The sequence below is a fragment of the Perkinsus marinus genome (genome assembly GCF_000006405.1).
Source record: "Perkinsus marinus ATCC 50983 genomic scaffold scf_1104296931384, whole genome shotgun sequence".
Taxonomy (NCBI): domain Eukaryota; phylum Perkinsozoa; order Perkinsida; family Perkinsidae; genus Perkinsus; species Perkinsus marinus.
This window is the reverse complement of record NW_003215766.1, coordinates 808,254-831,616: the sequence shown is the minus strand read 5'-3', so window position 1 is coordinate 831,616 and position 23,363 is coordinate 808,254. Positions and strand designations below refer to the sequence as shown.

General features: G+C 49.7%; 12 protein-coding genes across 12 annotated transcripts; 11 read left to right on the top strand and 1 right to left on the bottom strand.

Annotated features, from left to right (window-relative positions):
• Positions 1 to 753: 753 nt before the first annotated feature.
• On the top strand, positions 754 to 1,394 carry Pmar_PMAR005408 (Protein trm-112, putative). Its single transcript, XM_002786622.1, has 3 exons — positions 754 to 933; positions 978 to 1,154; positions 1,210 to 1,394. The coding sequence occupies exons 1-3, from the start codon at positions 787 to 789 to the stop codon at positions 1,333 to 1,335; spliced, it is 450 nt and encodes a 149-aa protein (XP_002786668.1). The 5' UTR covers positions 754 to 786; the 3' UTR covers positions 1,336 to 1,394.
• Positions 1,395 to 2,138: 744 nt separating this feature from the next.
• Positions 2,139 to 2,506, top strand: Pmar_PMAR005407 (hypothetical protein; the record flags this gene model as incomplete). Its single annotated transcript, XM_002786621.1, has 2 exons — positions 2,139 to 2,294; positions 2,372 to 2,506. 2 exons carry the CDS (start codon positions 2,139 to 2,141, stop codon positions 2,504 to 2,506), a joined length of 291 nt encoding a protein of 96 aa, XP_002786667.1.
• Positions 2,507 to 3,279: 773 nt separating this feature from the next.
• Positions 3,280 to 3,855, top strand: Pmar_PMAR005406 (40S ribosomal protein S13, putative). Its single transcript, XM_002786620.1, has one exon. It carries the CDS (start codon positions 3,306 to 3,308, stop codon positions 3,759 to 3,761), a length of 456 nt encoding a protein of 151 aa, XP_002786666.1. The 5' UTR covers positions 3,280 to 3,305; the 3' UTR covers positions 3,762 to 3,855.
• Positions 3,856 to 4,502: 647 nt separating this feature from the next.
• Pmar_PMAR005405 (ring finger protein, putative) lies at positions 4,503 to 7,662 on the top strand. Its single transcript, XM_002786619.1, has 13 exons — positions 4,503 to 4,609; positions 4,649 to 4,789; positions 4,877 to 5,018; positions 5,063 to 5,150; positions 5,198 to 5,352; positions 5,398 to 5,520; positions 5,803 to 5,917; positions 5,962 to 6,061; positions 6,109 to 6,179; positions 6,451 to 6,580; positions 6,628 to 6,728; positions 7,027 to 7,088; positions 7,485 to 7,662. The coding sequence occupies exons 3-13, from the start codon at positions 4,895 to 4,897 to the stop codon at positions 7,640 to 7,642; spliced, it is 1,227 nt and encodes a 408-aa protein (XP_002786665.1). The 5' UTR covers positions 4,503 to 4,609; positions 4,649 to 4,789; positions 4,877 to 4,894; the 3' UTR covers positions 7,643 to 7,662.
• Positions 7,663 to 7,813: 151 nt separating this feature from the next.
• Pmar_PMAR005404 (conserved hypothetical protein) lies at positions 7,814 to 8,799 on the top strand (the record flags this gene model as incomplete). Its single annotated transcript, XM_002786618.1, has 7 exons — positions 7,814 to 7,899; positions 7,955 to 8,009; positions 8,054 to 8,140; positions 8,285 to 8,381; positions 8,428 to 8,480; positions 8,527 to 8,683; positions 8,717 to 8,799. The coding sequence occupies 7 exons, from the start codon at positions 7,814 to 7,816 to the stop codon at positions 8,797 to 8,799; spliced, it is 618 nt and encodes a 205-aa protein (XP_002786664.1).
• A 647-nt stretch (positions 8,800 to 9,446) lies between these two features.
• Positions 9,447 to 10,472, top strand: Pmar_PMAR005403 (hypothetical protein; the record flags this gene model as incomplete). Its single annotated transcript, XM_002786617.1, has 6 exons — positions 9,447 to 9,497; positions 9,543 to 9,695; positions 9,751 to 9,895; positions 9,996 to 10,135; positions 10,182 to 10,307; positions 10,365 to 10,472. 6 exons carry the CDS (start codon positions 9,447 to 9,449, stop codon positions 10,470 to 10,472), a joined length of 723 nt encoding a protein of 240 aa, XP_002786663.1.
• Positions 10,473 to 10,842: 370 nt separating this feature from the next.
• Pmar_PMAR005402 (Polyadenylation factor subunit, putative) lies at positions 10,843 to 13,083 on the top strand (the record flags this gene model as incomplete). The annotated part of the gene is made up of 12 exons (XM_002786616.1): positions 10,843 to 10,980; positions 11,032 to 11,161; positions 11,202 to 11,310; positions 11,362 to 11,444; positions 11,503 to 11,586; positions 11,632 to 11,698; positions 11,746 to 11,832; positions 11,881 to 12,026; positions 12,076 to 12,214; positions 12,261 to 12,384; positions 12,495 to 12,629; positions 12,960 to 13,083. Exons 1-12 carry the CDS (start codon positions 10,862 to 10,864, stop codon positions 13,081 to 13,083), a joined length of 1,347 nt encoding a protein of 448 aa, XP_002786662.1. The 5' UTR covers positions 10,843 to 10,861.
• Positions 13,084 to 14,131: 1,048 nt separating this feature from the next.
• Positions 14,132 to 16,376, bottom strand: Pmar_PMAR005401 (H+-translocating inorganic pyrophosphatase TVP1, putative). Its single transcript, XM_002786615.1, has one exon. It carries the CDS (start codon positions 16,357 to 16,359, stop codon positions 14,191 to 14,193), a length of 2,169 nt encoding a protein of 722 aa, XP_002786661.1. The 5' UTR covers positions 16,360 to 16,376; the 3' UTR covers positions 14,132 to 14,190.
• Positions 16,377 to 16,790: 414 nt separating this feature from the next.
• Pmar_PMAR005400 (hypothetical protein) lies at positions 16,791 to 18,277 on the top strand. Its single transcript, XM_002786614.1, has 7 exons — positions 16,791 to 16,885; positions 16,950 to 17,023; positions 17,076 to 17,478; positions 17,526 to 17,646; positions 17,698 to 17,849; positions 17,897 to 18,036; positions 18,077 to 18,277. The coding sequence occupies exons 1-7, from the start codon at positions 16,796 to 16,798 to the stop codon at positions 18,189 to 18,191; spliced, it is 1,095 nt and encodes a 364-aa protein (XP_002786660.1). The 5' UTR covers positions 16,791 to 16,795; the 3' UTR covers positions 18,192 to 18,277.
• An 86-nt stretch (positions 18,278 to 18,363) lies between these two features.
• Positions 18,364 to 19,832, top strand: Pmar_PMAR005399 (conserved hypothetical protein). The gene is made up of 9 exons (XM_002786613.1): positions 18,364 to 18,522; positions 18,569 to 18,630; positions 18,677 to 18,823; positions 18,870 to 19,026; positions 19,073 to 19,220; positions 19,271 to 19,370; positions 19,426 to 19,510; positions 19,567 to 19,702; positions 19,749 to 19,832. The coding sequence occupies exons 1-9, from the start codon at positions 18,378 to 18,380 to the stop codon at positions 19,804 to 19,806; spliced, it is 1,038 nt and encodes a 345-aa protein (XP_002786659.1). The 5' UTR covers positions 18,364 to 18,377; the 3' UTR covers positions 19,807 to 19,832.
• A 91-nt stretch (positions 19,833 to 19,923) lies between these two features.
• Positions 19,924 to 20,976, top strand: Pmar_PMAR005398 (hypothetical protein; the record flags this gene model as incomplete). Its single annotated transcript, XM_002786612.1, has 6 exons — positions 19,924 to 20,079; positions 20,131 to 20,221; positions 20,302 to 20,395; positions 20,446 to 20,666; positions 20,711 to 20,802; positions 20,851 to 20,976. 6 exons carry the CDS (start codon positions 19,924 to 19,926, stop codon positions 20,974 to 20,976), a joined length of 780 nt encoding a protein of 259 aa, XP_002786658.1.
• A 493-nt stretch (positions 20,977 to 21,469) lies between these two features.
• Pmar_PMAR005397 (hypothetical protein) lies at positions 21,470 to 23,261 on the top strand (the record flags this gene model as incomplete). Its single annotated transcript, XM_002786611.1, has 2 exons — positions 21,470 to 22,237; positions 22,302 to 23,261. The coding sequence occupies 2 exons, from the start codon at positions 21,470 to 21,472 to the stop codon at positions 23,259 to 23,261; spliced, it is 1,728 nt and encodes a 575-aa protein (XP_002786657.1).
• Positions 23,262 to 23,363: the final 102 nt, after the last annotated feature.

Here is a 23,363-nt window from a genome sequence, read left to right as displayed (position 1 = left end):
ACGATAACGATCCTAAACTCAGCGATCTTGGAATTCCTCACTTCAATGGGAGTGATGAGGTGTCAAAATACACGATAACTATCCTCAACTGAGCAATCTTGAGATCGCTCACCTCAATAAGAACGGATGAACAGCGCAGGACGGCAGTTTCGCTTAAATAGTTTGGGCTAGCGTGAGAGATTAGAGATTCAGTAGTTACATCGATGGATTAGTGGTACGGTTAAGATGCTGCCCTGGCTCTTCTAAGGTTGCGGGATCGGTCTCTGGTAGTGGTTGGTTCTATCTATTCGGCTGTCGTGATTTGAATCAGCAAGATTGTAAGTTGGGAGCAAGACTGTGTCTGAGCAGATTTATGCTGCTAACGCTCACATAGGAACCTTGAGGGCCCTTCAGTGAGGAGGCACTCCTAAGGGTTGTAGGTAGCAGCTCTTTAACTTCCTTCCTCGAGGATTCCATTACTATTAGGATGTAGGTCAAGAACATCACACTCCTGAAGCTCCTAAGTTACACGAAAAAGGTTTTTCCTTGGAGACTTGTGCTTCCTCCTCGAGGAGCAGTCCCCAACCTTTAGGGTCAATGAAGTATTTGTGAAAGTCTACATATCTAAACTCGATGACTACTTATAATAAGCGGCTCGAGAATAGGACTGGATTTTACATTCATCTCCCCCTTTCCTTCCTTGACCCTGGCTTTCCAGAGGATGTCACAACGAGGCCCAGTGTTGTTGATCGAATGACTATTGGGATGTACCACAGTTAGAACTGTTTTAGTCCTCCCATCATCACTATGCGGCTGCTGACACACAATCTGATGATGTGCAATAGAAAGCAGTGCTCTGGGGGGTACCCGCTACGCATATGTCCTAAGCAACAACCACAAGGAGATGTTGGGATGAAGGACTCTGAGGATGAGACCTCACCGGAGCCTGAGCAGGTAGTAGGTGGCAATTGGTGGGTCTCAACCTAGCTATGGTTCAGGAGCGACCAACGTTTAAAGTGGAGGAGTCGGATTTCAATCCGGACTTTATCCGGCACATGCTGGACAAGCTGGAATGGGATGCCCTTCTGTCCACTCTAACCCAATGCCAGGGATTAACACAGTCGTTGCCGCCTAGTTACACGGAGAGTGACAAGGACGATGAGAATTTCCTCAAGGTAGGTCTATGGAGCACATTGCAATCGCTGTGGTTAGGTGGGTGTGAACTTTTAGGCGGTTCACGACGTTATAATAGACTACCACATCCTGGAGGCAGACCTCAAGTGTCCTAAGTGTGATAGAGTCTATCCCATCACAAAGGGCATTCCCAACATGCTCCTACAGGATGATGAGGTATAAAACTGGGATCTGTATCCGCACTGTCACCAGGGCTACTGTAGCAATAACGTTTACCACCCATCACGTCTTGAGTTGAGTTATGGTTGATGGAGGTTTGTCGTTAGGGGGGTAGTGGAAATGGAAGTAGATATGGTTTTGGAATGTCCAGTATGATATGATTCGTCTCGGGAGCGTCTCAGGATCTTGAGTCGTTTCCTGGCTCTCTTGCAGTGCCTCATCCTTTGTATCTTGGGAGCTCATTCGAGCTGCAGGTGGTTTTAGAGAGGGACTATGGATGATCACGACACAAGCGGTAGCGTAAAGGAGATGTGCGTATCACATCATATATGATACGCGTAGTGACTATGCATAGTCAGTGTGCTCACTCGATGCAGTCGTATCTCACTGGTGTGTTGTAGGACGGGCTTGGTTTCCTCGGGGCTTGCTTTCTCATCGTTCAGGGGTTCTCTCTATGCAAACGTTCAGCGCGTTATCGGCAGCCCTCGTGGCAACTCCTTTAACTCGTTCAGGTTCACCTGCTATGGTGAGGTCACGGCTCCGTTGACCTGCAGATCATTCGGGACTTTGATCGGGAAGCAGTCGCCTCCAGCGCTGTCCAGGAATGTCCCCCGACGACAATTCGGAGACGAGGGCAAGTAGAGGAAGTTTAGTCGCGACTTACCGGGTGCATCATAGTTCCAAAGGTACGTTGTGGTGTACTTTGATGCGGGTGGTTTTACGTTCCGTTTGTGCGATGGAGACTATAGAACTTCGCAACAAACTGGAAGAATTCAAGGAGAGAGTGGGCATTGCAGTCCAGCATTATGGGAGGAGTCACTCCGTCTATCAGGGGCTTGGATGCTCAGTGGACTTCTCATATGCAAGGTGGGGTTGGAATAACACTATCAGAGTGGCTCAGCACTTGGATCAACGATCCTATGATTAGTGACAGCAAACACGAGATCTCTGAGGCCTATCAAGTAGTGATACTCGACGCGTCACTATGTATAGGGTCCGCGAGTTTGGTTTTAGGTTCTGCTGGGAGGCTTTGGAGTAGCTTGTCACCGACAAGGAGGGTGAGGTCCGCTCGGAGTTGAATGGTGACCTTCCTCGTGGCAGGAGTGCGGACGAGGATGAGGCTTTGGGTACCAGGTGTCGTGATGGTGCCCGTCGTGCCTTTTCTAGGGTGTGATTGCTCCCTGTGCGGATCTTTCCTGCATTGGTGTTCACTGAAGTGTATCCTGTGGCCTGGTAAAGTGGTCAAGAGGCAATGAAAGCTAGAACTAAGGGTGTGACTCATTACCTCATCGAACATACCTAAGCTCCTGTTATCATTGGTTTTTTGACTACGCACCACAATGAGCTAGGTGGGGTTTCGTCTTGATGGCGGTACAGGCTCTCCTAGTCTCAGCCTTACGACATGTAGTTGTGTTGCAGCATGAGTAGGGGGGCGAATGAAATGTAGAGCGTCCCGAGCTGGGATTGGTCTCACCTACATGGTGATAAAGGCTGTCTTAGACTCGAAGATACCGTGAAAAGTGTGGTGTTGTTAGTGAGGGTGGTGGCAAGTGGGAGGTTAGTCGGAATTCATAGAGTTGACAGATTCTTAGGAAGAGACATGCTTGAGTCATGACGCTATGTGCCACGAATGCTACGAAAACAGAAGTTAAAATAATTGAGCGATGTGATCACCTCAGAGGGAACAACTATGTTCCATTCGTACGTTCAGCGAATCTACTTCGAGTGTTGAATGGGCGCGATAGTATGACAAGTGCATGGCGATTTATTAGTATAGTAGTAGTAAGGAGAAGGATGACCTTTTTGGGATGGTGACTCTCCTAGATATTCATGGTCGAGAGTCCCAGATCGATAACAGTGATGGAGTTTTCGTGCAACTCCACCAATTTGACCTAAATGCAGGAAATAGCTAAATTGCACCGTGATCGATTAGGCCGTTGCCGTCCACGAATATCTCCACTACCTCCGCCACCATGGGTCGAATGTATGGAAGAGGTAAGGGCATCTCGTCCAGTGCCCTGCCCTATCGTCGTAGGACTCCCGGTTGGGTCAAGATGACTCCTGAGGATTGCGCTGAGAACATCTGCAAGCTGGCTAAGAAGGGTCTTACTCCTTCCCAGATTGGTGTCACCCTTCGTGATTCCTTCGGAGTCCCCCAGGTCCGCTTCCTCACTGGTAACAAGATCTTACGTATCCTCAAGCTCAGAGGTTTGGCCCCTGAGCTCCCTGAGGATCTCTACCATCTCATGAAGAAGGCCGTCTCTATTCGCAAGCATATGGAGCGCAACCGCAAGGACAAGGATGCTAAGTTCCGTCTTATTTTGGTTGAGTCCAGGATCTACAGATTGGCCCGTTACTACCGTCGTGAGAAGCGTCTCCCTGCATCCTGGAAGTACAGTCCCCTCCAGGCTGCTGCCGCTGTTTCTTAAGCTGCTGCTGCTGGTTTTGATGGAAAGTCGATGATCCCTGTACTGGGAGTATTGCACTCGAGATTCCGGTGATGATCTGGAGAGTATGTGGATATTCACATCGTTGTTGTGTTCATACCAATAGGGTAGTTCTTCGAAGGTTATATATGGGAGTGATAGTCGTCAGGTCGGTGGTCGGAAGGTATTCAGTGTTTGGGGGCGAGATGATCCCTAATGAGCTATCCGATAGCGTTAGTTGAGTGCTGGCGGCTGTACTTGAAATGGTCACCGCTTCGAATCGGTTGTGTTCCTCTGCCTCGAGATTCTTATTGACTCCAGCACTTTGTTGTTATCATCGTTTCACGATATCAAGTGCGGAGTCGTATTGTGGGTGTTCAGTCTGAAGCGTTTTTCAGGCGTAGATTACTGGTCGTACTGTATAAGTAATCGAAATAGCCATCCTTGTAATACACGGATTTACGACCACCTTATTTGTGGCCATCGGGGCTATTGACTTGGGAGTAACGCACTAGCTACTTGCATCGTCATTGTAGTGAATTGAAGTGATGCTCGTCAGTACATGCGCTTACGCACTGTCTTGTGGAACCTGTGGACTCTCTCACTGTAGCGTCATAGTATGGTAGTAGCTGACTGGCAACGATGCACTTTGACCTTATAAACATCATTATCGAACTTCCACGTGTGGAGTGAAGGGAAAGGATTACCTCATGGGTTAGCAAACACAAGCCGCTTGTTGAGGGTAGTTTTGGTCTCTATGGCGAATACGGATCTAGCGGCCTATCGAGAGGAGCAGCGGCGTCGTTGGTTACAAAGACAGTCGGCTGTTGATAACAGCAACGCGGTGTCAGGTAGTGACTCTGAGTAGATGGTAGGATTGTGATCCCTAGGCTTTAGAGGTAGTATTGCCGACGACCAATGGTGGAGCTGCAGAGTCGGCTTCATCATCATCCACTGCAGCAGCAGCAGCAGCCGAGGCGGCAGCGCCACTAGTTACAGTCACAGCAGTGCAGGACGCTAGCGGCTCCGGTGTAAGAAATGCCTAGTCGATGGGCTATTAGTCATTGAATGTGTATTATGAAGGATTAATGCCATGATATGAGGAGTCGCTTAATCAGGCAACGAGTCATCATCGGATGGCATCGACCTCTCCGCCGCCACCAGCGAGTAGGTCGCCACCTCCTGCAGTGGAGGACCAGCCATTGGATAAGTGCCATATACTCCCTTTGGGAGCTGAGACTAATCGCCAAGACGCGCTCGGTAGGGTGTACGTATCTAGCTGGAATTATGGGGAGCTGATTCAGATCAACTGAATAGCGTGTTGAAGTCATTGCGGTCGGAACGGAAAGTGATCCATGAGGGTGACGTGTTTGAAGGGAAGAACGAACAAGAGTAGTACTGGAAACGTTGAGAGGGTATGGTAGATGATTTCGTGGTAGATACATCATCGTTTCGGTGTTGCCCAATGAAGGCGGCATTATAGTCGAACCCACGGAGTTTTTCATAGAAGGGCCTCCTGTTGAGAAGTTCACTAAGGTGCAGCTGGTGTGTACTGACCAGAACGGTGAGGATAATAGTGAGGAAACCCTATTCGGTAGTGGCGGTCATGACTGCATGTTTTGAATGCTCTTCGTATTAGGCAATTATGTGGCGCCATATTTCCAGTCTCAATTCAATAACCATCCTCATAAGGTTACGGAGATCTTGGATGTGAATCAGATTTTAGACATTTTTGGACTGAAATTTGTTGTGGCAGCGACTGGTAATGCGGCAATACATGCGATCGTTACGCTTTGTGACACCGAGGGGGTGATGCTATTCATAGTGTTCGATAATCTCTATTATGGACCTGCTAGTCTCGGACGAGCGACTTAGCGTGCCCTTAGCGGTTCGAATGACTTACGTTAGCATGCAATTGATGAAAGTAGTGTGGTCAACAGGATAGCTGTTCCTAGTGGGTTGCCGTATTCAACGGAGCTGTAGGGCTACCTTGTCTGGAGAAAGCATTGTCGTTAGAAAGGCTAGTGTTAGAGTTCTACTTCAGAGCCCTCATGCACTCATGGAGTAGTAACGCCTGATACGACGATGTATGTGAATGTCGATAACAGTCAGGAGTTTACTAGAATCCATGTAGTGCCGTTCCAGGATACCCTATCCAGGTGGGCACGTAGTTGGTAGTAGCATCAGCAGTCCTCTGTGGTAGAGTATATCAGTATGACCTTTGGAACGACTACCTGAAGCCCTACTTCAAAGCGCACCCCTTGCGGTCATATGCAGTTAATGATGTATTCGACTATCATGGAGTAGTGTTGGTGGAGGCGACTATGAGGGTATGTGTACTTGCCTACAGGTCCAATTCAAAGTGGTAGCTGCCGAGCCGTACTCTTCGGCGAGTGGCTTTGAGAGGAGGAGAGTTGGACGGTAGTATGGGGATAGTGATGACTTGTACATAGCAGTATGGTTAATCGGACCGTAGGAGCGTAAGCGTCACTTGTTTTTGCCCATCCGACTGCTGTTTCTGTTGTTGTCGCCATCAAAATATCACTAATAGCCAGTACATGATAGGATCTATACTACTATGTAGTGGTAGAACTAGACGTGTGGGAGGAGCATCAGTTTTAATGCTCTCTCAGCCATAGGGTATAACGTAATGATAATTAATACCCAGTTTATCGTACTAGACTGGTGTTAGATCGACGACCATCTTCTGCGAGGGCAGCGTACCTCCTACACTGCGAAACCTGCTGTCTCCGGAGATGGCTCAGCAGCTGCAGCATCTCCCGCCTGGGTTGCAGATGCTCTTACTGAACACTGACATGATGGTAGTATTACCCGTTCCTACTGCTCATCTTGTATAGTCTGGTTACAGGCTAGTGGAGATGTGTATGAGAGGCTTATGGACCTCCAAGAGACTCTATCAAATCGCACAGGACTGGACCAGACCACAATCGACCGGATACCATTGCAACCGTAAGAAGGGGCTGAAAAAAATCCGGCATCAGTAGGAATGGAGTTGAGTGTGATAAGAGTGATCTTTCTGACGAAGTTGTATGCCTTCCAGGCGATGTACGCCATATATATGTCGAATCGTCTCGGAATTATTCGTCCGTACTTGCCTGTGAGAGTTGTGAGCGGGTTTGCTTTTCGGAACATATATGAAGACGACCCTTAGGCGTAATTTACGTAGTGTCCATACAGTCGTAGCGCGGCCATAGGAGGCCTGCTTACGAGCGGCTAGTGTGTCTTTACTACGAATAGTTGGTTTTAGGTCAACAGCATCGAGGGAGCACCATCAGGAGCAGTGCATGATATGTCTCAATGACTTTGCACGTGAGTCGTCGTGAGGTTTGGATGTTCTTCACTCGTCTGGATAGTCTCCGGTGACGCTAAACTCGTTGAGATCAAATTCTCTGAGTGACGAAACCTCTTTCCCTACGAGTGGCGAAATCTCTTTCCCTACGAGTGGCGGAACCTCTTTCCCTACGAGTGGCGGAACTTCTTTCCCTACGAGTGGCGGAACTTCTTTCCCTACGAGTGGCGGAACTTCTTCCCCTACGAGTGACGAAACCTCTTTTCCTACGAGTGGCGGAACTTCTTTCCCTACGAGTGGCGGAACTTCTTTCCCTACGAGTGGCGGAACTTATTTCGCTTCCTTAGTATGTTGAAATGTCTATCAAGTCGTTGGGGGAGAATTGAGTGAGGCAGAGTGAATCCTTCTCTTTTCAGCGTCGGACCCCCCACTTCGTGTGTTGCCGTGTAGCCATGTCTTCCACGCCAACTGCATAGACGAGTGGCTCAGGCGCAATACTGATTGCCCCATATGCAAAGACAATGTGCAGCGGTCAATGAGAAACGGAGCTCCTCGGATATCTCCTTCCCAATAGAGCAGTTGAAGATCCCTGTATGTGTGATATTGTATCCATCATTTGTACTAATAATTCCTCTTGAGGATTTACTTGAATTTGTCGTCTTCAAATATGTGAGGCGTTCTATAGAATGGGAGTTCGGTAATTTCCGGGCGCGCGACATTTTCCAGTTTTTTTCCAACCATTTTCATGTCTACTGTATTGGCCGTTCTCATTGGTCTGTTATGCAGCTACGTGGTCGCTAGTGAATGGGAGGATACCCCCATGACGACTCAGTAGTGATGCCATACTTTTACGGTGACCTTACGATGTTGCTGTGATCTTTGGTAGGATCTGGCAACTCATCTCGGCAGGTGAAGGAGGTGCGGACTCGTTCAGGGAGCTTGTAGGAACTCGTAGGGTTACGGAAGGAGAATGTCATCAACTTAGGCTGTGACGAATCCTGGCATGATGGAGCTGAGATCAGGAGATGGGCGTGGGGCTCTCTTTTGGGCGTGGGAATTTGGCAATACTAAGGTAATAGGGATCTACTACGGCGGAATTTTGGGGCTGTATCGAACTACCCGGGTGTAATGTAAACACAACTGTAGTAGTGGCTGATTGCCTACTACTGTCCATTGTGTGGAAATGACGCTATTCATAGTGGATATCACCGTGTAGGCTCTATTGACACTGGCTGCTCTCGATAATGATGTATTTGATGAGAAGGAGAAGGACGCTGGGGGCCACACCGCGATCGGGCTCTGCAAGGAAAATGGTACGCAGAATATCAGTCGCCATGACCTTAATGGGAATGTTATCAGTTGAGGGGTGTGACTATGATAGTATAGCTGAAGTTTTGAACGATGCAGATAAGGTAGGTAGTGTTGGAGCAGTTGAGTACGTGAGATAGGCGGTGTCAGGTTCAACAGGAGAAGGAACTCATCACTGAAGTACGTCGTGCTATTGAGAACGCGGCGGCTGACAACTTGGATGATGACGATGACGATGATGATGAGGAGGAACAGGAGAGGGAGGAGGAGGAAGAGGAGGAAGAGGAGGAAGAGGAGGAAGAGGAAGGTGAGATGTGTGCTTATCCAATGTCGTTGCCAGAAACTAACGTTGGCCTAGGCGGGTCTCCCATAATCAACTCGGACGTCGATGAGATCATGCCTGATGATGCAGATGAGCTGTAGCGTAGCTGTACGCTGTATAGACCATCATGGTTTTTCCCCTGGAGTTTCCTGAGTGTGCTGGCGTCTGGTTCGGGTGTGGTGATAGCAGGGGGACTCACTTTTGTAGTGAGCGTGATGATGATGTTCCGGAGTCTTATGCGACGTGAGGCGTCCCCGGCCTCCGCTAGCAAATTGAGACAGATGCTGCGGCATCCGGAGGACTCACAGGCCCCCGAGAGCATCATGATGGTGGTGGCTACTGCCGATCATGTCCAGGAGAGAACTCGGCAACTTATACAGGCAGTGTGGGGGGATATGTACACGGTCAACTGCATGTGTTAGTGATAACATCAGATATATGAGAATACATTGTTGGATTCTGTACAGTTGTACTCGAATTTGTATGTAAACTTTCTATAGTAAGTGAGGAACCTCCTGATCTGAGAAACAAAATATATATTCCAACACTGTATACAGGTCGTATCTGACAGGCCTATTAGGGCAGCCTATGCTATTTTGGAGTTGCCATTCAATTTGAAGCCATGGGAATAATTTTCCTAGAGTGCCAGCTGTTCACACGTTAGGTTGTAACGAGAGAATATCCCAAGCTGCGTATCATAACCGTTGACGTACTTAAACAACCGGAGCATGCCGCTTCAATATCCGTGATGAATGTGCCAACAGCCCAGTTATGGCATGGAGGCCATATGCAGAGGATGGTCATACCACTCGTTCCTCAATCGAGACATTCATATGGTTGGTAGATAACTGGTGGCGATCCTACTATCACGCTGAACCATCTGTCTCGCTGGTTCAAGCAGGACTTCCTCATGGCAACACCTTACAAGGAGACGAGGGACAGGCTACAGGAGGCAGTAGATCGATCAGATATCGATAAGCTGAAAGGCGATGATAGTGTACTCATCTAGGGCGGAGCTAACGAGGACTCCCTCTGGAATGAAGCCTTGTTAGGTGTTGGGCGAGTTCGAGTCGATGTTGTCGTTGAAGAAGATTACTGGCTTTGCGGAGTTAACTGATCACAGTCTCGCAGCTAGAGCCAGGTTGCTGGCGTACGCGGCTCGGGAGGGCGTCAGTGAGCGATTGAGGAAGGCAGTAGGTAATAGTAATAATCGCTGGAAGGCTCTTTTGATTTTCTGGGGTTTGCCGAGACCGGCAATGGACGCGTGAATTCGTGCGTCACCACGCAGAGTACTTAGATATGTACTTGGCGTCACCAAAGGATGAGGAGGTGGTGGCCGAATGTGCTGATGTATTCCTCCGTGAATATGCTGCCTGGTTTTGCCGGCAGAGTCCGGTGAAAGTGTTGAATATGGAGGAGCATGAGAGTCAGCAAATTGTAGGATGAGAATGTAGTCTGTTCCTGCTAGTTGCAGTGGTCTCAGCCCGAGAGGGAAATTCTGATCGCATTCCTGCAAGATCTCGACTGGGACAGCTTCCCGACTGTATTCCAGGACACGCTTTTCAAGTTGCGGTATCTCATCGACAAGGAAGATACATTATTCATGAAGGTTGGCAACGGGAGAGTTTGGCGGCTCATTCGACGGTGTGCGCGAGGCGTGTGTTAGATAGTGTTAGCACTTAATGGACAGAGGATATGGGAGTGCCCGGATTTGAACCCAAGGCCTCCCGTGTGCAAAATATATGTGATACTGCTACACTACACAGCCTTCTAGATGTATATGTATCGGTTATAGTACGCTGTAGCTTTCGAGATTATAGCGCCCTGGTAATGCTCTTTGATGCAGCTCCGTCTGTTACCGAGTTTCAAGGGGGGATACGCCATGCGTTGGCCCAACGGTATCTGGTGTAGTGGAGGTGGGCATGCGTCTGTGAGGCGCGGAAAGAATCCTCTTCTGGCAGGTCCTCACAAGAGTTATACGAACCGTAGAACTTGGAAGAACGGCTATGCGAGTAGCTTACCAGCCCCGAGGGGTTACTGGTGATACCTATCGTCACTGCATGGAAGGATGCGTTTCTGTCACCCTCACGAGGCGCTTGCGTTAGTTCGCTCTCAGCTGTTTCTCCATAGGCTAGGCTTGTTGTGCCCTCTGGCCTTTCCAGGATGCAGAACCTCGGCATACCGCATCAGAGCGGTGCCGGCTTGAGTGGCTTGGGAGGTGGTCATCCTCACTTCCTTTTCGATGATGCTTTTGATCGGGATGAACGAGGGCAGCCGAAAAAGTAAGAATTTTTACATAGAACTCACCAAGGGGAGATTTTGGATCTGTGTAGGAAGTACCTACGGAGAATGATAGACTACAATCCACCATTGATAAAGTTCAAGACCGACATGCTATTGACGCAGCATCGGCCTCTCTACAGGGCTGGCAACCAGAAGGCCCATCTGTCCTATATGAAAGATGTAGCAACGTGGTGGTCGGTAGCGTTGGAGGTTTCCTCAGATGGGACCGGGCTATCTCGGTTACGAGTCGCCTATACTGTGCAAGTACATTCATACTGCCATTAATAAGATGCGATGCGCAATAAACTGTGTGGAGTGGCAACCTAATGGTACTATGAGTTCCACTTCTCCAAAGATGGCGAATGTCTATTGTATTGCAGGCCAGCGCGTTTTGACGGGATCGCAGACGGGAGAGTTCACCCTTTGGAACGGGGTTCACTTCAACTTTGAGAATCTGATGCAGGTATGCATGAACAAGCTCCTCCTGCTCTGACCTCGCTTCCTCCATTGCGGTGTATCAGGCTCACACGGCATCCATCAGAGCAATGAAGTGGACCCCCGATGGAGCCAACCTCCTCTCTGGAGACTCCAGTGGATTGATAAAGGTAATGAACTTGCTGGACCGAGTGATGGACACGGGTCGCTGATAGGTGTGGAACTCCAACTACTTCTGCTTCAAGCAAATCGAAGCTCACCAGGAGACGCTGAGAGACCTGAGTGCCATAACGGTTTTTCAATGCAAAGTGAAAACGCTGTATCGTTAGGCGTATCACCTTCCGGGGCCAAGTTCGTCTCATGTGCTGATGAGAATGCAGCGAAGCTTTGGGACTTCCCTACTTTCAAGGAGGAGCGTGGGCATCATTGAGCGCTCCGTGATAGAGAACAAGGGGAGTTTATAGGTACATTTAATGGACATGGATGGGAAGTGAAGACAATCGACTGGCATCCATCGATGAGCCTTGTGGCCACTGGCTCCAAGGACTTCAACATCAAGTTGTGGGATCCTCGACAGAGCGAGGCGATCACGACGATATACGCGCATAAGGTGGGATGCCTGTTGGATACAGCGCTGCCCATTCCTCAGCTCTCTGTAGTCCGTAGTAGGAAGGGTACGATGGAGCCCGAACGGTCAGTGGCTGATCTCGGGAAGTCGAGATCAGCTCATCAAAATGATGGATGTTAGGAAGATGAGCATAGACAAGGTCTTCAAGGGCCACACGCGTGAAATTACCAGTAAGAACTTTATAGCTGCTACGACTCTCCTTGCATACCTCTTCAGGTTTATCATGGCATCCTACCGCAGTTGGCATATTCTGTTCGGGTAGTTACGACGGTCAGATCTGTCATTGGGATGTTGCCCAGGATTCGAAGCCAATCGAGTCGTTGATAGGAGCCCATGATGGGTAAGTGTTTGTTCATCCACACAGGGAAGCTAATGAGGGAGGCGCGTCAGATGGTGTTTGTAGACTTCTGAGTAGCACAATGATACTGCGAGGGGAATGACATCTTTCAGGTCGATCTGGGCTCTGGCCTACCATCCACTCGGCCATCTGATGGTCTCCGGTAGTCATGACAACTGCACGAAGTTCTGGGCTCGTCCGAGACCTGGAGATCCCGATCCGCAGGAGCAGATTCCGAAGGGCAGAATGTGAGAAGAATAACTCCTGGGCTGCCCAGCCATGGTTTTGCGAAATCTAAAACCAGCGAGTTCGAGTATAATTCAACAGGAAAACGCACTTGTCATGAATTCTCGCTAGGACTGTATTTCGTCTTTCAAGTGTATCGCTTTCAATGTACCTCATAAGAAAGCTTATTCTTCGTACTTGAAATAGTGATATTCCACATACCATAGCATGGATGGTTGCTGGGCAGCGGTCGGTGACTGTTGGTATCATCGGTATCATATAGCAGCTATTGCAGAGAAATTTGGAATAGTGATGCTCGATGTCGATACAATACCTGCATGCGTTTTTCACAGGTACTATACGCATGTAGCCCAAGCTGAGGCCCGGAAGAAAGCACTAGAGGCTGCTGCTGTTGATAGCAAGTCAGCGGCTAAGTTTGTTGCGGGTCGAGTCGATGCTGATGACGAGGACGCTTAACGATTGTTTCACGTCTCTGTGAGATGGTTGAGTTCATCGCAGTGGCTTCCTATAACGCACCCGGGAACTCGAAGGACTCGAATGAGAACTGATCGTTGGTAGAGAATTGTCGAGTGGTGTGTTTGAGTATGAGCGCACGGAACAGTGAAACTTCATTTCAAAAACAGCGTGAATGGAGCAAATGCTGAGAAAGACCATGCTTTCAGCTAGCATGTAACAAATCAAATAACTGACCATCTTGAGACGCCGCAACATATAATCTAGAGATCGAAACCAAACCAATTCCCATAACGGCAGTCTATGTAGGTTCTCTTATCCTCGTGATCAACCACCGAGTTCCGATCTAAATAGTTCTTGATTGATCCAGCTCCTGGATCTCTGTACACCCCGTGCGATGAAGTGTCGATAGGCTCGGCTATAATTGCCGTGTAATCACTGGTGACTTCGACAGGCAATTGAACAGGCCCTCGCATCGAGGCTCTCGATACGTACAAAAGTCCCCGAATAGATGCCCCCTCTTAGTGGAAACAAAGGCGTGGTATAGAGCATCATGAGAGGAATTGTGGCCTGGTTATGAAGATGGCGCTACCCAGCGTGGCAATTCTGGGTCGGTTGTACAATTTTCCACCAAGTTCAAGGTGATACGAGTCTCGTGTTACGAGAGACTTCCACCGATCAAGCTGCACTCGATGGATAAACCTCCCACTCCTATCCTATACAGACGGCCCGTCTGAGACGGAAAGTCTTGGTGATATTTGCCTGGCAGATCTTGTATTGCGCCGGGCGTCATCCGACTGATCTCTAAACTTGAACCGCTCAATGAATCACACCAAGCAAATACGTTATCGACTTCTCGTCCTCCAGCCTTGCGAGCATGGCACTTCCTGAGTACAATGTAGACACTACAACGAGCTCTCGGTGACTTCAGTGTCCGGTTCACTCCTATCCAAGGACCACCTCAACATAGTTGACATATAAACTCGACAGCGTCAGTCGCTTGGAGAAGAAAAATCGATATCATTTAGATTATATCAGCTAGGCCTACTTATACGACGTAATTATCTCGCCAGTTTTATCAGAACACCTCCACAGCTGACATACCACAAATCACAGCCAGAACGGTCCACCCTCCTTGTTCGAGAAGTTTCTGATGACTCCACCGAAGACCAGAGACATGATCGCCGACAGTTTCATGAGAATATTGATAGATGGACCAGAAGTATCTTTCAGGGGATCACCGACAGTGTCACCAGTGACAGCATTCTTGTGAGCAGCAGATCCTTTCTGATGGTTGGGCCCAAGTCCCCCCGCTTCAATATACTTCTTCGCGTTGTCCCAAGCACCTCCCGTATTGGACATCGAAATAGCCATCTGTACGCCCGAGACCAATGCACCGGACAACAGACCAGCAGTACAGTTCTTGCCAAATATCAACCCAGCGATAAGGGGAGAGAGAATGACCAGACAACCAGGTGCAATCATCTCACGAAGCGAGGCTTCGGTAGATATAGCGATGCACCTAGTGTATTGGGGACGCATTTCTCCAGAGATGATCTTGGGGAACTGCCTCATGCACTCGGTGACCATATCATTTGCAGCCTTACCGACGGACTTCATGGTCATAGCAGAGAAGGCGTAAGGCATCATAGCACCAAACAGAAGACCAGTGAAAGTCCAAGGATCGAGAATGTTTACAGTTTCGACTCTAGCACGGACACAGTAAGCACCAAATAAGGCAAGGGAGACTAAAGCGGCAGAGCCAATAGCAAATCCCTTACCGATAGCAGCGGTAGTGTTCCCAGCGGCATCCAACGCATCAGTTCTGGCGCGAACCTCTGGACCGAGCTCCGACATCTCGGCAATACCACCAGCGTTGTCGGATATAGGACCGTAAGCGTCAATAGTGAGACCCATACTCAACGTACCGAGCATTCCCAATGCCCCGAGAGCAACACCATACATACCAGCTATGGTGTGAGCAATGCAAACCGTCACAGCCAGACAGAGTACTGGAATGATGCAGGAAAGGTAACCGAGAGCCAAACCGTATATGATACCAGTCGCAGCTGAAACTTTCTGAGTGTCAGAAATTTCACGAACGGGAGTGTAAGAATGGGACGTATAATACTCTGTACTATACCCGATGATGAGGCCAGACCACAGACCAAGAAGTACCGATGCACAACAGTTACCCCAAGTACAGTGTAGACGTTCTGTATCAATAGCGAAATGGCCAGCAGGGAGAGCCCACCAGCAAAGTACAGCGACGAGTGGGGTCTCGAGGATGGTTGATATGACCAAAACTCCCTTGAGGGCCTTCTCGATGTCAGGCAGCTCCTTAACCTTGTAGAAAATGTTGACAACCATCATAGTGATGAGTCCAACAACAATACCGCCAGACGAGAGTAACAGAGGGAACATCATACTCTTCCATTCCATGTAGTGGGGGGCACTGGCTGATATGACCATAGCAGCGCAGGTCGACTCCGCGAATGACCCGAATAGATCAGCACCCATACCAGCGACATCACCAACATTGTCACCGACATTATCAGCGATACAGGCAGGATTCCTCGGATCGTCCTCATCCATACCGTACTCATTCTTACCCGACAGATCAGCACCAACATCAGCAGCCTTAGTGTATATGCCACCGCCAACACGACCGAACAAAGCGATGGAAGAGCCACCCAAGCCGTAGCCGGCGATGGCCTCGTACAGAGTGGGATGGTCTGCACCATAGAAGATGTCGAGGTTGTAGATAGAGACCAGGATGAAGAGGTTTAGTACACCAAGAGAGACCAGCATGAATCCCATGACCGAGCCACCTCTGATAGCCACATCGTAACCGGAAGCAAGATCCTTCCAAGCCTCGTGTGCTGTACGGACGTTGCTGAATACGGCTGTCTTCATACCGATGTAGCCACATGCGATGGAGGTAAGTGAACCCACGATGAAGGATATCATCGTGCCAACATTCACACAAGGACCAATGATGGCACTGAAGATGACAACGTAGACCAGCATATACTTGTATTCTTGGATGAGGAAGGCTGTGGCGCCGTCAGCGATGTTTCTCGAAATCTCTTGCATCAAGTCTAACGTTTTCTGAATGTCAGTGGAACCGTCAGCCATGAGCCTAGTCTTGAGGTCAGAGCCTTGAGCAGGACCGGTGAGGTGGACCCTCTTGAGAACCATCAGCTCCTTGACTGCCCACAGCATACCCAGTATAGGCGGGACGACGGCGAACACGTCAGTTAAGACGGAGTCGGACATGGAATAGTATGCTATCTGCAAAAATGCAAAGGTAACATACCGACAGCATTAGCACAGTTGAAACTATCGGAACTCGATGCGGCAGGATAAGTGACCGCGACGAACAAATGTGGACACGTCACGTTTTTGTTGAGATCGCGAGTTTCTAGTGCGAAGTATACCGGCGATAAGAACCGCCAGAACGCCCCAAGTGATTGAGGCTGCGAGGAACGTTGGGGTTGGCCACACAAGAAATATACAGCGATTCTGTCAACTGCGGCCTGGAGCACTCCCAATCTCAGTGTATCATTTGAAGATTTGAACGCGTTTCATCTTGACATCTTGGGCAACTTCTCAAGCATCGTTGGACGATTATTGGTACGTTTTTACCCGTGTTAAATCGTCAAGGTTGCCCCCCGATGTTGAAGCACAAGTCACTCGAGTATTATCCTGTACAATGAGGCCTCATGAGACCCCTCCATCAGAGACTCCTACTGTTTCATCGAGCTCTTCGAGCAATGGATCGGAGAAGCCGCTCTCGCTGAAGGTACGTCATTGCTGCGGCAGTTGCCTGGGCCGGGGCGTGGTGATGATGACGTCGATCTGTTCAGAAACAAACTTCAGGCGGGATGAGCGGGGACAGGGACGTGGCTGATATCCACGATATGTGGAGTGTCACCAAAGAGTAACAGAGGGAGATGCTTACCGCTATACCAATGTGAACGGCAGTTCCTTAGGTACGTCAGAATGCGGCAATACCAGGACATTCCCGACAGTGATCCAACAGCAGTCCTTGCCAACAAATTGCGGGAATATATGGAAAGGACTACGGCCGATGGTTTCCAGCCAGAGCCGTTCTTCCACCGCAAGAGCGGCAAGTTAGTGCTCTCTATGTTGCATGTCCGAATGGAGGACGGCAGCGACGAGTTTTTCGAGGGCATCAATGGTGAAGTTTCGTTGCCTACTGGGTCCCTATGCAGCGAACGAGCGGCTATCGCGCATGCTCGTTCGGTGCACCCCAGGATAAACAGGGGAATGTTTATGGGCATCGCGGTCATCGACGTACCTACTAAGATGAACGATGGTCACACTGACAATCCCTTATGGCCCTGCGGGGCGTGCTCGGAGTGGTTGAAGAAAGTACGCTGGGGCCTTTGGTGCGCTCCTTGGAGTTCATCTCATCTTAGATTCAGCAGTCTGTGCCCAACTTCCGAGTCTTAGCTTTCGATAGTGTAGAGATGAACGTGATCTACGAGCGGTTCCTCTTCATGACCCACACAGTAATCGATCATAGCTTCACTCCTGCAGGTAGAAGGAGTCTGAGTATCGTTAGCATCACTATTCCCGACTGCTCTTCAGACCTAGGACGTTGGCAGTGTGACACGTGTCACACCATCAATCCTGAGATGACCAGCAACTGTCAGAACTGCCTTATGGAACGATGGGACAAGCGGGTCCTGAAACCGGGAAAGCGCCGGGATTATCGCCAAGTTCTGAGGAGCCTCTTCGAGGTGAGTTACAACGTCTATTATAAATGTAACGATATGTGGTCCATCAGGCTACTTTGTGTAATGCCAAGCCAGTGACACAAGCTGAGTGGAAGCTGGTTGCTGGATGGGTGCCTATGTGGTGGTTGGAGGCGGAGATGGCCCCAATGGGTTTGGTAGAGGTCCTTGGTGAGGAAGGACCGGCTAGGAGGTAGTAAATCGGAAAACTCGTAGCAAAGTATGGAGTGTAGATATCGATTGACTGGCAAGGGTTTGAAGATGATGAATGAGCCTAACTCTAGCTATAATGAGTCGCTTCGGCACTCCAAACCTGTTCCGGAAGCTGTACCAGATGAAGACGAATGACGTGGTGACGGGCCATGGAGACCTTGAGAACCTGATTGACTGAACGTTTGCATGCTGTATGATGCAGTTCCTGATTTTACTACCATTACCCTATTCATTGCGACGTTACTTGCTGATAGTTGGAAGCTTTGAGTGCGCTGATGAGCATGTTGGAGGATTGTCTCTCTGGAGCAGTTTGTGGTAGCAATGGTGAAGCGAGTCCGTAAGACTGGACGTAAGATTGATGTTTCGGCTGAACTGCAAGCTGTAGAGGAGGCAGCTGATGCCAGGCAAATGATGGAGAAGAGTGCCGACGAGCTCTTCATGGTGGATACTCAAGGCAGCTTCAAAGGCAACACCACTGCTTGGCTGTGCTGGCTCGTTAATGTCATTTCTAGGTGTCCCTAAGGCTCTTAGATACATCGTCAAGAACAGTACCAAGGAAGGCAAAACCTCGACGGTAGTTGGGATAGTGTAGATCGTTGGTGCTGATCGTTATGAGTAAGGTACCGAGCGAAGCTCGACTGCTCGAGAGGAAGATGAAGAGTGTTCAACAGAAGAAGGGTTCGAAGCCCAATCCCAATCAGCAGAAGCTCACTGATCTTTGGGCTGACGATGAGGAAGCTAAGGTCATCAATAATGGCCCCGCTCAGGTAGCAGGTCATCGGCGATATAGGATTCTTATCGGCGATTGTTCAGCGCGGCCATCGAGTTCCCAAGTCTATCCGGCACTCTGCCAATCTTGCCCCTGCAGTGACGATTGCCATGCCCGGTCAGAGTGTGAACCCCGATGGAGATGATGCCAAGGAGCTGCTCTTCACAGCTGCGGCTGTACAGCAGGAGCAGGAGCAGAGAGGTTGGACTTGGTAGCCTTCCAGTCGTGATAGTTGATGTCACTACAGGTCGTCGAACTCCTATGTGGGATGATACTGAGGAGGGCCCGTTGGTGAGCAGCTCCAACTCTATGAAGGCTGGTGATGAGATCGATCCCATCGAAACGAAAAAGGAGGTGGGGCAGCCTGAGAGGAAGACTCAGAAGCAGAAGAATAAGTAGTAGTTATGGTGTACTTGAGGTTGGAGGATCTTGAGCTCTTGATCAGGGAGGCTCGCCACCAAGCCCTTATGTTGGAGCATCAACGTCGGAAGGAGGCCAGGATGAGGCAGCATCTCAAGCAGCATCCTAATGCTGATCTCAAGAAGGTTGGTTGGACCACATGTCTCTTAATCAGTCGTAGAGATGATGATTGGTTTTCAGTTGAAGGCCGAGGAGGAGAGGCTCCGTGTTCGTCGGGAGTACATCAACAAGCTCAAGGCTGCTAGTCTGGCGAACGAAGCGAAGGGTATACGGACTCTGGGATGATGAGATACAGAGTGAATTATCATCTCGTGGATTTAGGTATTCGCACTAGGCGGCTGAAGACAGGTCGACATGTGTTTATGGAGCGTGGCCCTGAGCTTGGCGGCCAGAGCCAGGATTCACTTCGTCGTGTGGTGCCTCAAGGCAGTGCCATCACTGAGCGAGCTATGGCGCAGTAGGTTGCAGCAGAATTGCTGGAGGTGTGGTATAGTAGTACTCAGATACCGCCGAGGCAAGTTGGAGCAGCACGGCAATCTGTCTGGTACGAAGACTCGATAGTCACGATCAGCAATATCTGTCTACTGTATTCTATACCACAACGTTTCTACCCACTCAATTGGAGAGCTCGTCTTGGGCTATGGGGCCTATTTGTGATTCAGTTACGATTTCATTTCAATGTCCAACGAGCGAAACTTGCAGCCTTCCAACGATAAGGACAGCAAGAGCAGCAGTGAGCATAACGAGCTCGATGCCTTTCGAATCGACGTCTCCCACCAAGAGATGGCTATGATCATGCTCGAGATGGAGAAGTTCTGTGCAACGTGTCCTGAGGTATTTTGTGGCGCAGTGACGGAGAGCTGTGTGAGGGTCAGTTTCGGATAGGATACTTGGATCCCGCTGGAAGACGGCATTCAGTGGCTGTGCACAAGCTTGGGCTATGAGGATAAGGATGAATTCGAAGATGCTATCAAAGGTAAGCAACTGTGGTAAGGGTTGACCGGGACTGCGCGAGGAATGGTTGAGAGTTACGTTGTAGGACTGTTGGTCGTATAGGTAGCTTCAAAGACTTCCTCTCAAAATTACCCCAGTTCGAAATGAAAGAGCAAGACGGCAAGTGGTATTTCAAGCCTATTGCAATCAAGGAGGAGTAAGTTGCACTGGCACTGGTGACGATGAGAAGAGCGCTGGCCGTTTTAGCTTGGATAAATCTACCTGGGATCGACCACAGAAGATGACACTACATATCACTGAGCGGAAGCAGCTGTGGACCACCTTCTTGAAGAGCTCCTATGCTCACGTCGAGATACCTGAGCTCGAGTTTGGGATTGGTGCTGATATGACTAGACAAGTAGACACCATCTACAACTTCATCGCTGCTGCCGTCCTCAACTTGAGCGATTATATCAAGGATCACCAGAGTAAAAGAGGGGAGGGCGAGCGAGAAGTGAATGCTGTGTATCAGAGAGTATGTCGGAAGATCAACTTGAAAAGATGTGTGATGCTGTCGCCGAACTGAATAGGATTCTCGATGTTGATGAGCCCTTCACCTGGATTGTAATGCGCCGCCTTCAAGTCTGCGGTAACAAGAGTTCTCCCTGGCAGGTGCATGATCCCAGCGGTCGGAGTTGCTTCAAGCCTGCTGATGACGTGAAGGTTGAGTACCTTGATTTGGATACCATCAGTGAGGAAGGAGAGGAGGAGGGGGAAGGACAGCAGCAGCAACAATAGAAAAGCTATCGTTATCATTGTCCCTTTCTGATCACTGTCTTCACGAATAACCTCTTGTGGAACAACTACCAACTAGTGAGCGTTTCCTTTACCATTTCGGACTAGAGTTTATGTTACTTCTGGATTTGGCATGGCTCTCACTTAGAGTGCCTGGAGAACTCAACCTATCGCTCTTTTGTGTTCTCCGCTTGCATACTGTGAGGTGTTGTCTGTGTCTATCTCGTTTTATCCTTGACGTCGTGCTGGGCCCTACCCAGGACTTGTTGGGTTCACTCACTGACCCGTAGGTTCGTAACTGGGGTGGCTCTGCCGGGAGATGAGAGCCATCTTCGCTACTCACTGTGGACCTGATATGTCTACGGTCAGCTGACGGTGATCATTTCGATCATAACTCGTCTCCATGACAATGCTGTTGCGTTCCTCTACTGTGCTGCCTCTCCTCATGCAGTGGAGTAGTACCCAGTACTGGAAGTGGTCAGTCAACCTTTGGCTAATGTCTCGCGATCATTCCCCTGTCGGCACCGGTCTGAGCTCACCTTCCTCTTCTGGTGGTCCTCAGAGACTATGCATCCACGGTGTGTTCGGCACATCCCGTACCCTACCATTGGGGGACGTTGAGCGGTTCGCTGCGCAACAGTGGCCCGATGATAGCCCAGGCTCGAGCCCTTCCAGCAGAGGGGGAGGCTCAAGAGCTGCTCAAAAGCCTCGACAAAGCTTCTTGGTGATCAGCTCGTCGGGCAAGGACGTAGTAGCGACTGGCACCACGCCAATCGATGAGGAGGTTGTCTTTGTGTACCCATGGTCAGCTCTGACTCCCAGTGCGGACGCTGTGGACAACTCGAGGTTGCTACTACCGGATTTGCATTCAATTCTGAGCGGAGCGAAGCCAGCTGTTGACAATGCCGTTGAGGAGAGGAAGTGGTTGGTGCCGGAGTCTGTTGATGCTGCTTTCAAAGCACAGGCGAAGACTTGGCTTGAGCTCACTAAGACGAAATGGCTGAACTTGGTTAAGTCTCGTGATAAAGTGAATGGTCTTGTGGCCTGCCTAACTCTACAGGAGCGCGCCGCTGAGGCGCTTGGTGAATGGGTGAGACTGTGTGGCCGCAGGCTCGAGGCGGTGGATGCTGACTCGGCTAGAGGGACGCTGAAGCGATTGGAAGAACGCGTTCGGGCGGCTATGGTTGTTATCGATGAACAGCTCCCTACAGTGGAGCTCGAAGCGGTGGTTTCAGCTTGCCTGCCGGATTCCCCAAACACACTGGTAAGCGGTAGGGCTTGGCTCCTGCATTGCAAATCAAATTTAATGGTATCATTCTTCTTGTTAGGTTGATCTCATCCCATATGAGAAGGTCAAGGCTTTCTTAGTCGACACTTTATCCCGTATATCTCGAGCACGATCATGTCTTGATGAGTGGACCAAGCATGCCTCGGCTCGCAGTTCCGAGAGCCTCCGAGTAGAGTTCACACCAGTCGCCTCTGATACCCTCACGAGGGAGCTTGCAGTCTTGAAGAGTTTGGTGACAAAGACCGTCGACGAGATCAGGCCGGCCTTGCTAGCCAACCTGCCCCTACCGACTTCTACTGGCTCGGAGGTCCTCGAGCGCGAGAAGGAGATCCGTAGAGTTCTCTCTGATGAACTTGAACTATCTGTAGTTGCTCGCGGCGAGGAGGCTTATCGTGCATGCCTGGTGGCTTGGGAATCTCGGCAGAAGCAAGTGCTTGGCATATGTAGTGACGCTGGCCGAGCTGCTGGGATAGCTCGTTCGGTCGAGGCCGAGGGTCGCATGCTTATCGAGGTCGTCACTCAGTTGGAGCGTAAGTCCTCTTCTAATGTGGGCCACATTGAAAGGACTATTGAGGCTTACAAGGGATATGTGGCTGAAGTGGTGCGCCGGCGCAAAACTCACGATGAATACGTGAACTTGGTGCATATTGCTGAGACTAAGCTGGCCGCTGCGACGAGGAAGGAAATGATGGCGAGGCATGAATTTGCTTCAACCATTGGAAGACATCTCCCTTCTAGTCTAGCTGACCAGCTCATCGGGCGGCCTGCTCTTCGAGTGACCATCGACTTTGATGCTGATGCAGATGGTGTCAGCATGTTGCCACGTTTGACTGAGGCTGACGTGCTCAATGCTGGTGGGGTCCGCGTCAACATGGAGGATGGGCGCACTGTGGCTAGCTGTGAAGACGGCAATGTTAGTGGTAGCAGTCTTGCCAAAAGTGAAATACATAGCAAGAGCTCCGGCTCAGGCCAAGGTGATCAGAGCACTCCTCGAGAGTAGTCTTCGATATTCTAACTGTTGCATTGCGCATGTAATACCTTTTTATTATTATGACAAAGTGCTTGAGAGCAGTGGATAAATTAGCCCATAATGAAAACTGGG

Coding starts and splice junctions, on each gene's coding strand:
- Pmar_PMAR005408 (XM_002786622.1), top strand. CDS start 787: ATGCGGCTGCTGACACACAATCTGATGATGTGCAATAGAAAGCAGTGC. Junction 934..977: donor CCTCACCGGAGCCTGAGCAG/GTAGTAGGTGGC, acceptor GCTATGGTTCAG/GAGCGACCAACGTTTAAAGT. Junction 1,155..1,209: donor ACGATGAGAATTTCCTCAAG/GTAGGTCTATGG, acceptor GTGAACTTTTAG/GCGGTTCACGACGTTATAAT.
- Pmar_PMAR005406 (XM_002786620.1), top strand. CDS start 3,306: ATGGGTCGAATGTATGGAAGAGGTAAGGGCATCTCGTCCAGTGCCCTG.
- Pmar_PMAR005405 (XM_002786619.1), top strand. CDS start 4,895: ATGGCATCGACCTCTCCGCCGCCACCAGCGAGTAGGTCGCCACCTCCT. Junction 5,353..5,397: donor TAGTGAGGAAACCCTATTCG/GTAGTGGCGGTC, acceptor TCTTCGTATTAG/GCAATTATGTGGCGCCATAT. Junction 6,729..7,026: donor GACCGGATACCATTGCAACC/GTAAGAAGGGGC, acceptor AGTTGGTTTTAG/GTCAACAGCATCGAGGGAGC.
- Pmar_PMAR005401 (XM_002786615.1), bottom strand. CDS start 16,359: ATGTCCGACTCCGTCTTAACTGACGTGTTCGCCGTCGTCCCGCCTATA.
- Pmar_PMAR005400 (XM_002786614.1), top strand. CDS start 16,796: ATGAGGCCTCATGAGACCCCTCCATCAGAGACTCCTACTGTTTCATCG. Junction 16,886..16,949: donor AGAAGCCGCTCTCGCTGAAG/GTACGTCATTGC, acceptor CGATCTGTTCAG/AAACAAACTTCAGGCGGGAT. Junction 17,850..17,896: donor TTCTGAGGAGCCTCTTCGAG/GTGAGTTACAAC, acceptor GTGGTCCATCAG/GCTACTTTGTGTAATGCCAA.
- Pmar_PMAR005399 (XM_002786613.1), top strand. CDS start 18,378: ATGGTGAAGCGAGTCCGTAAGACTGGACGTAAGATTGATGTTTCGGCT. Junction 18,631..18,676: donor AGGAAGGCAAAACCTCGACG/GTAGTTGGGATA, acceptor GTTATGAGTAAG/GTACCGAGCGAAGCTCGACT. Junction 19,371..19,425: donor CTAATGCTGATCTCAAGAAG/GTTGGTTGGACC, acceptor ATTGGTTTTCAG/TTGAAGGCCGAGGAGGAGAG.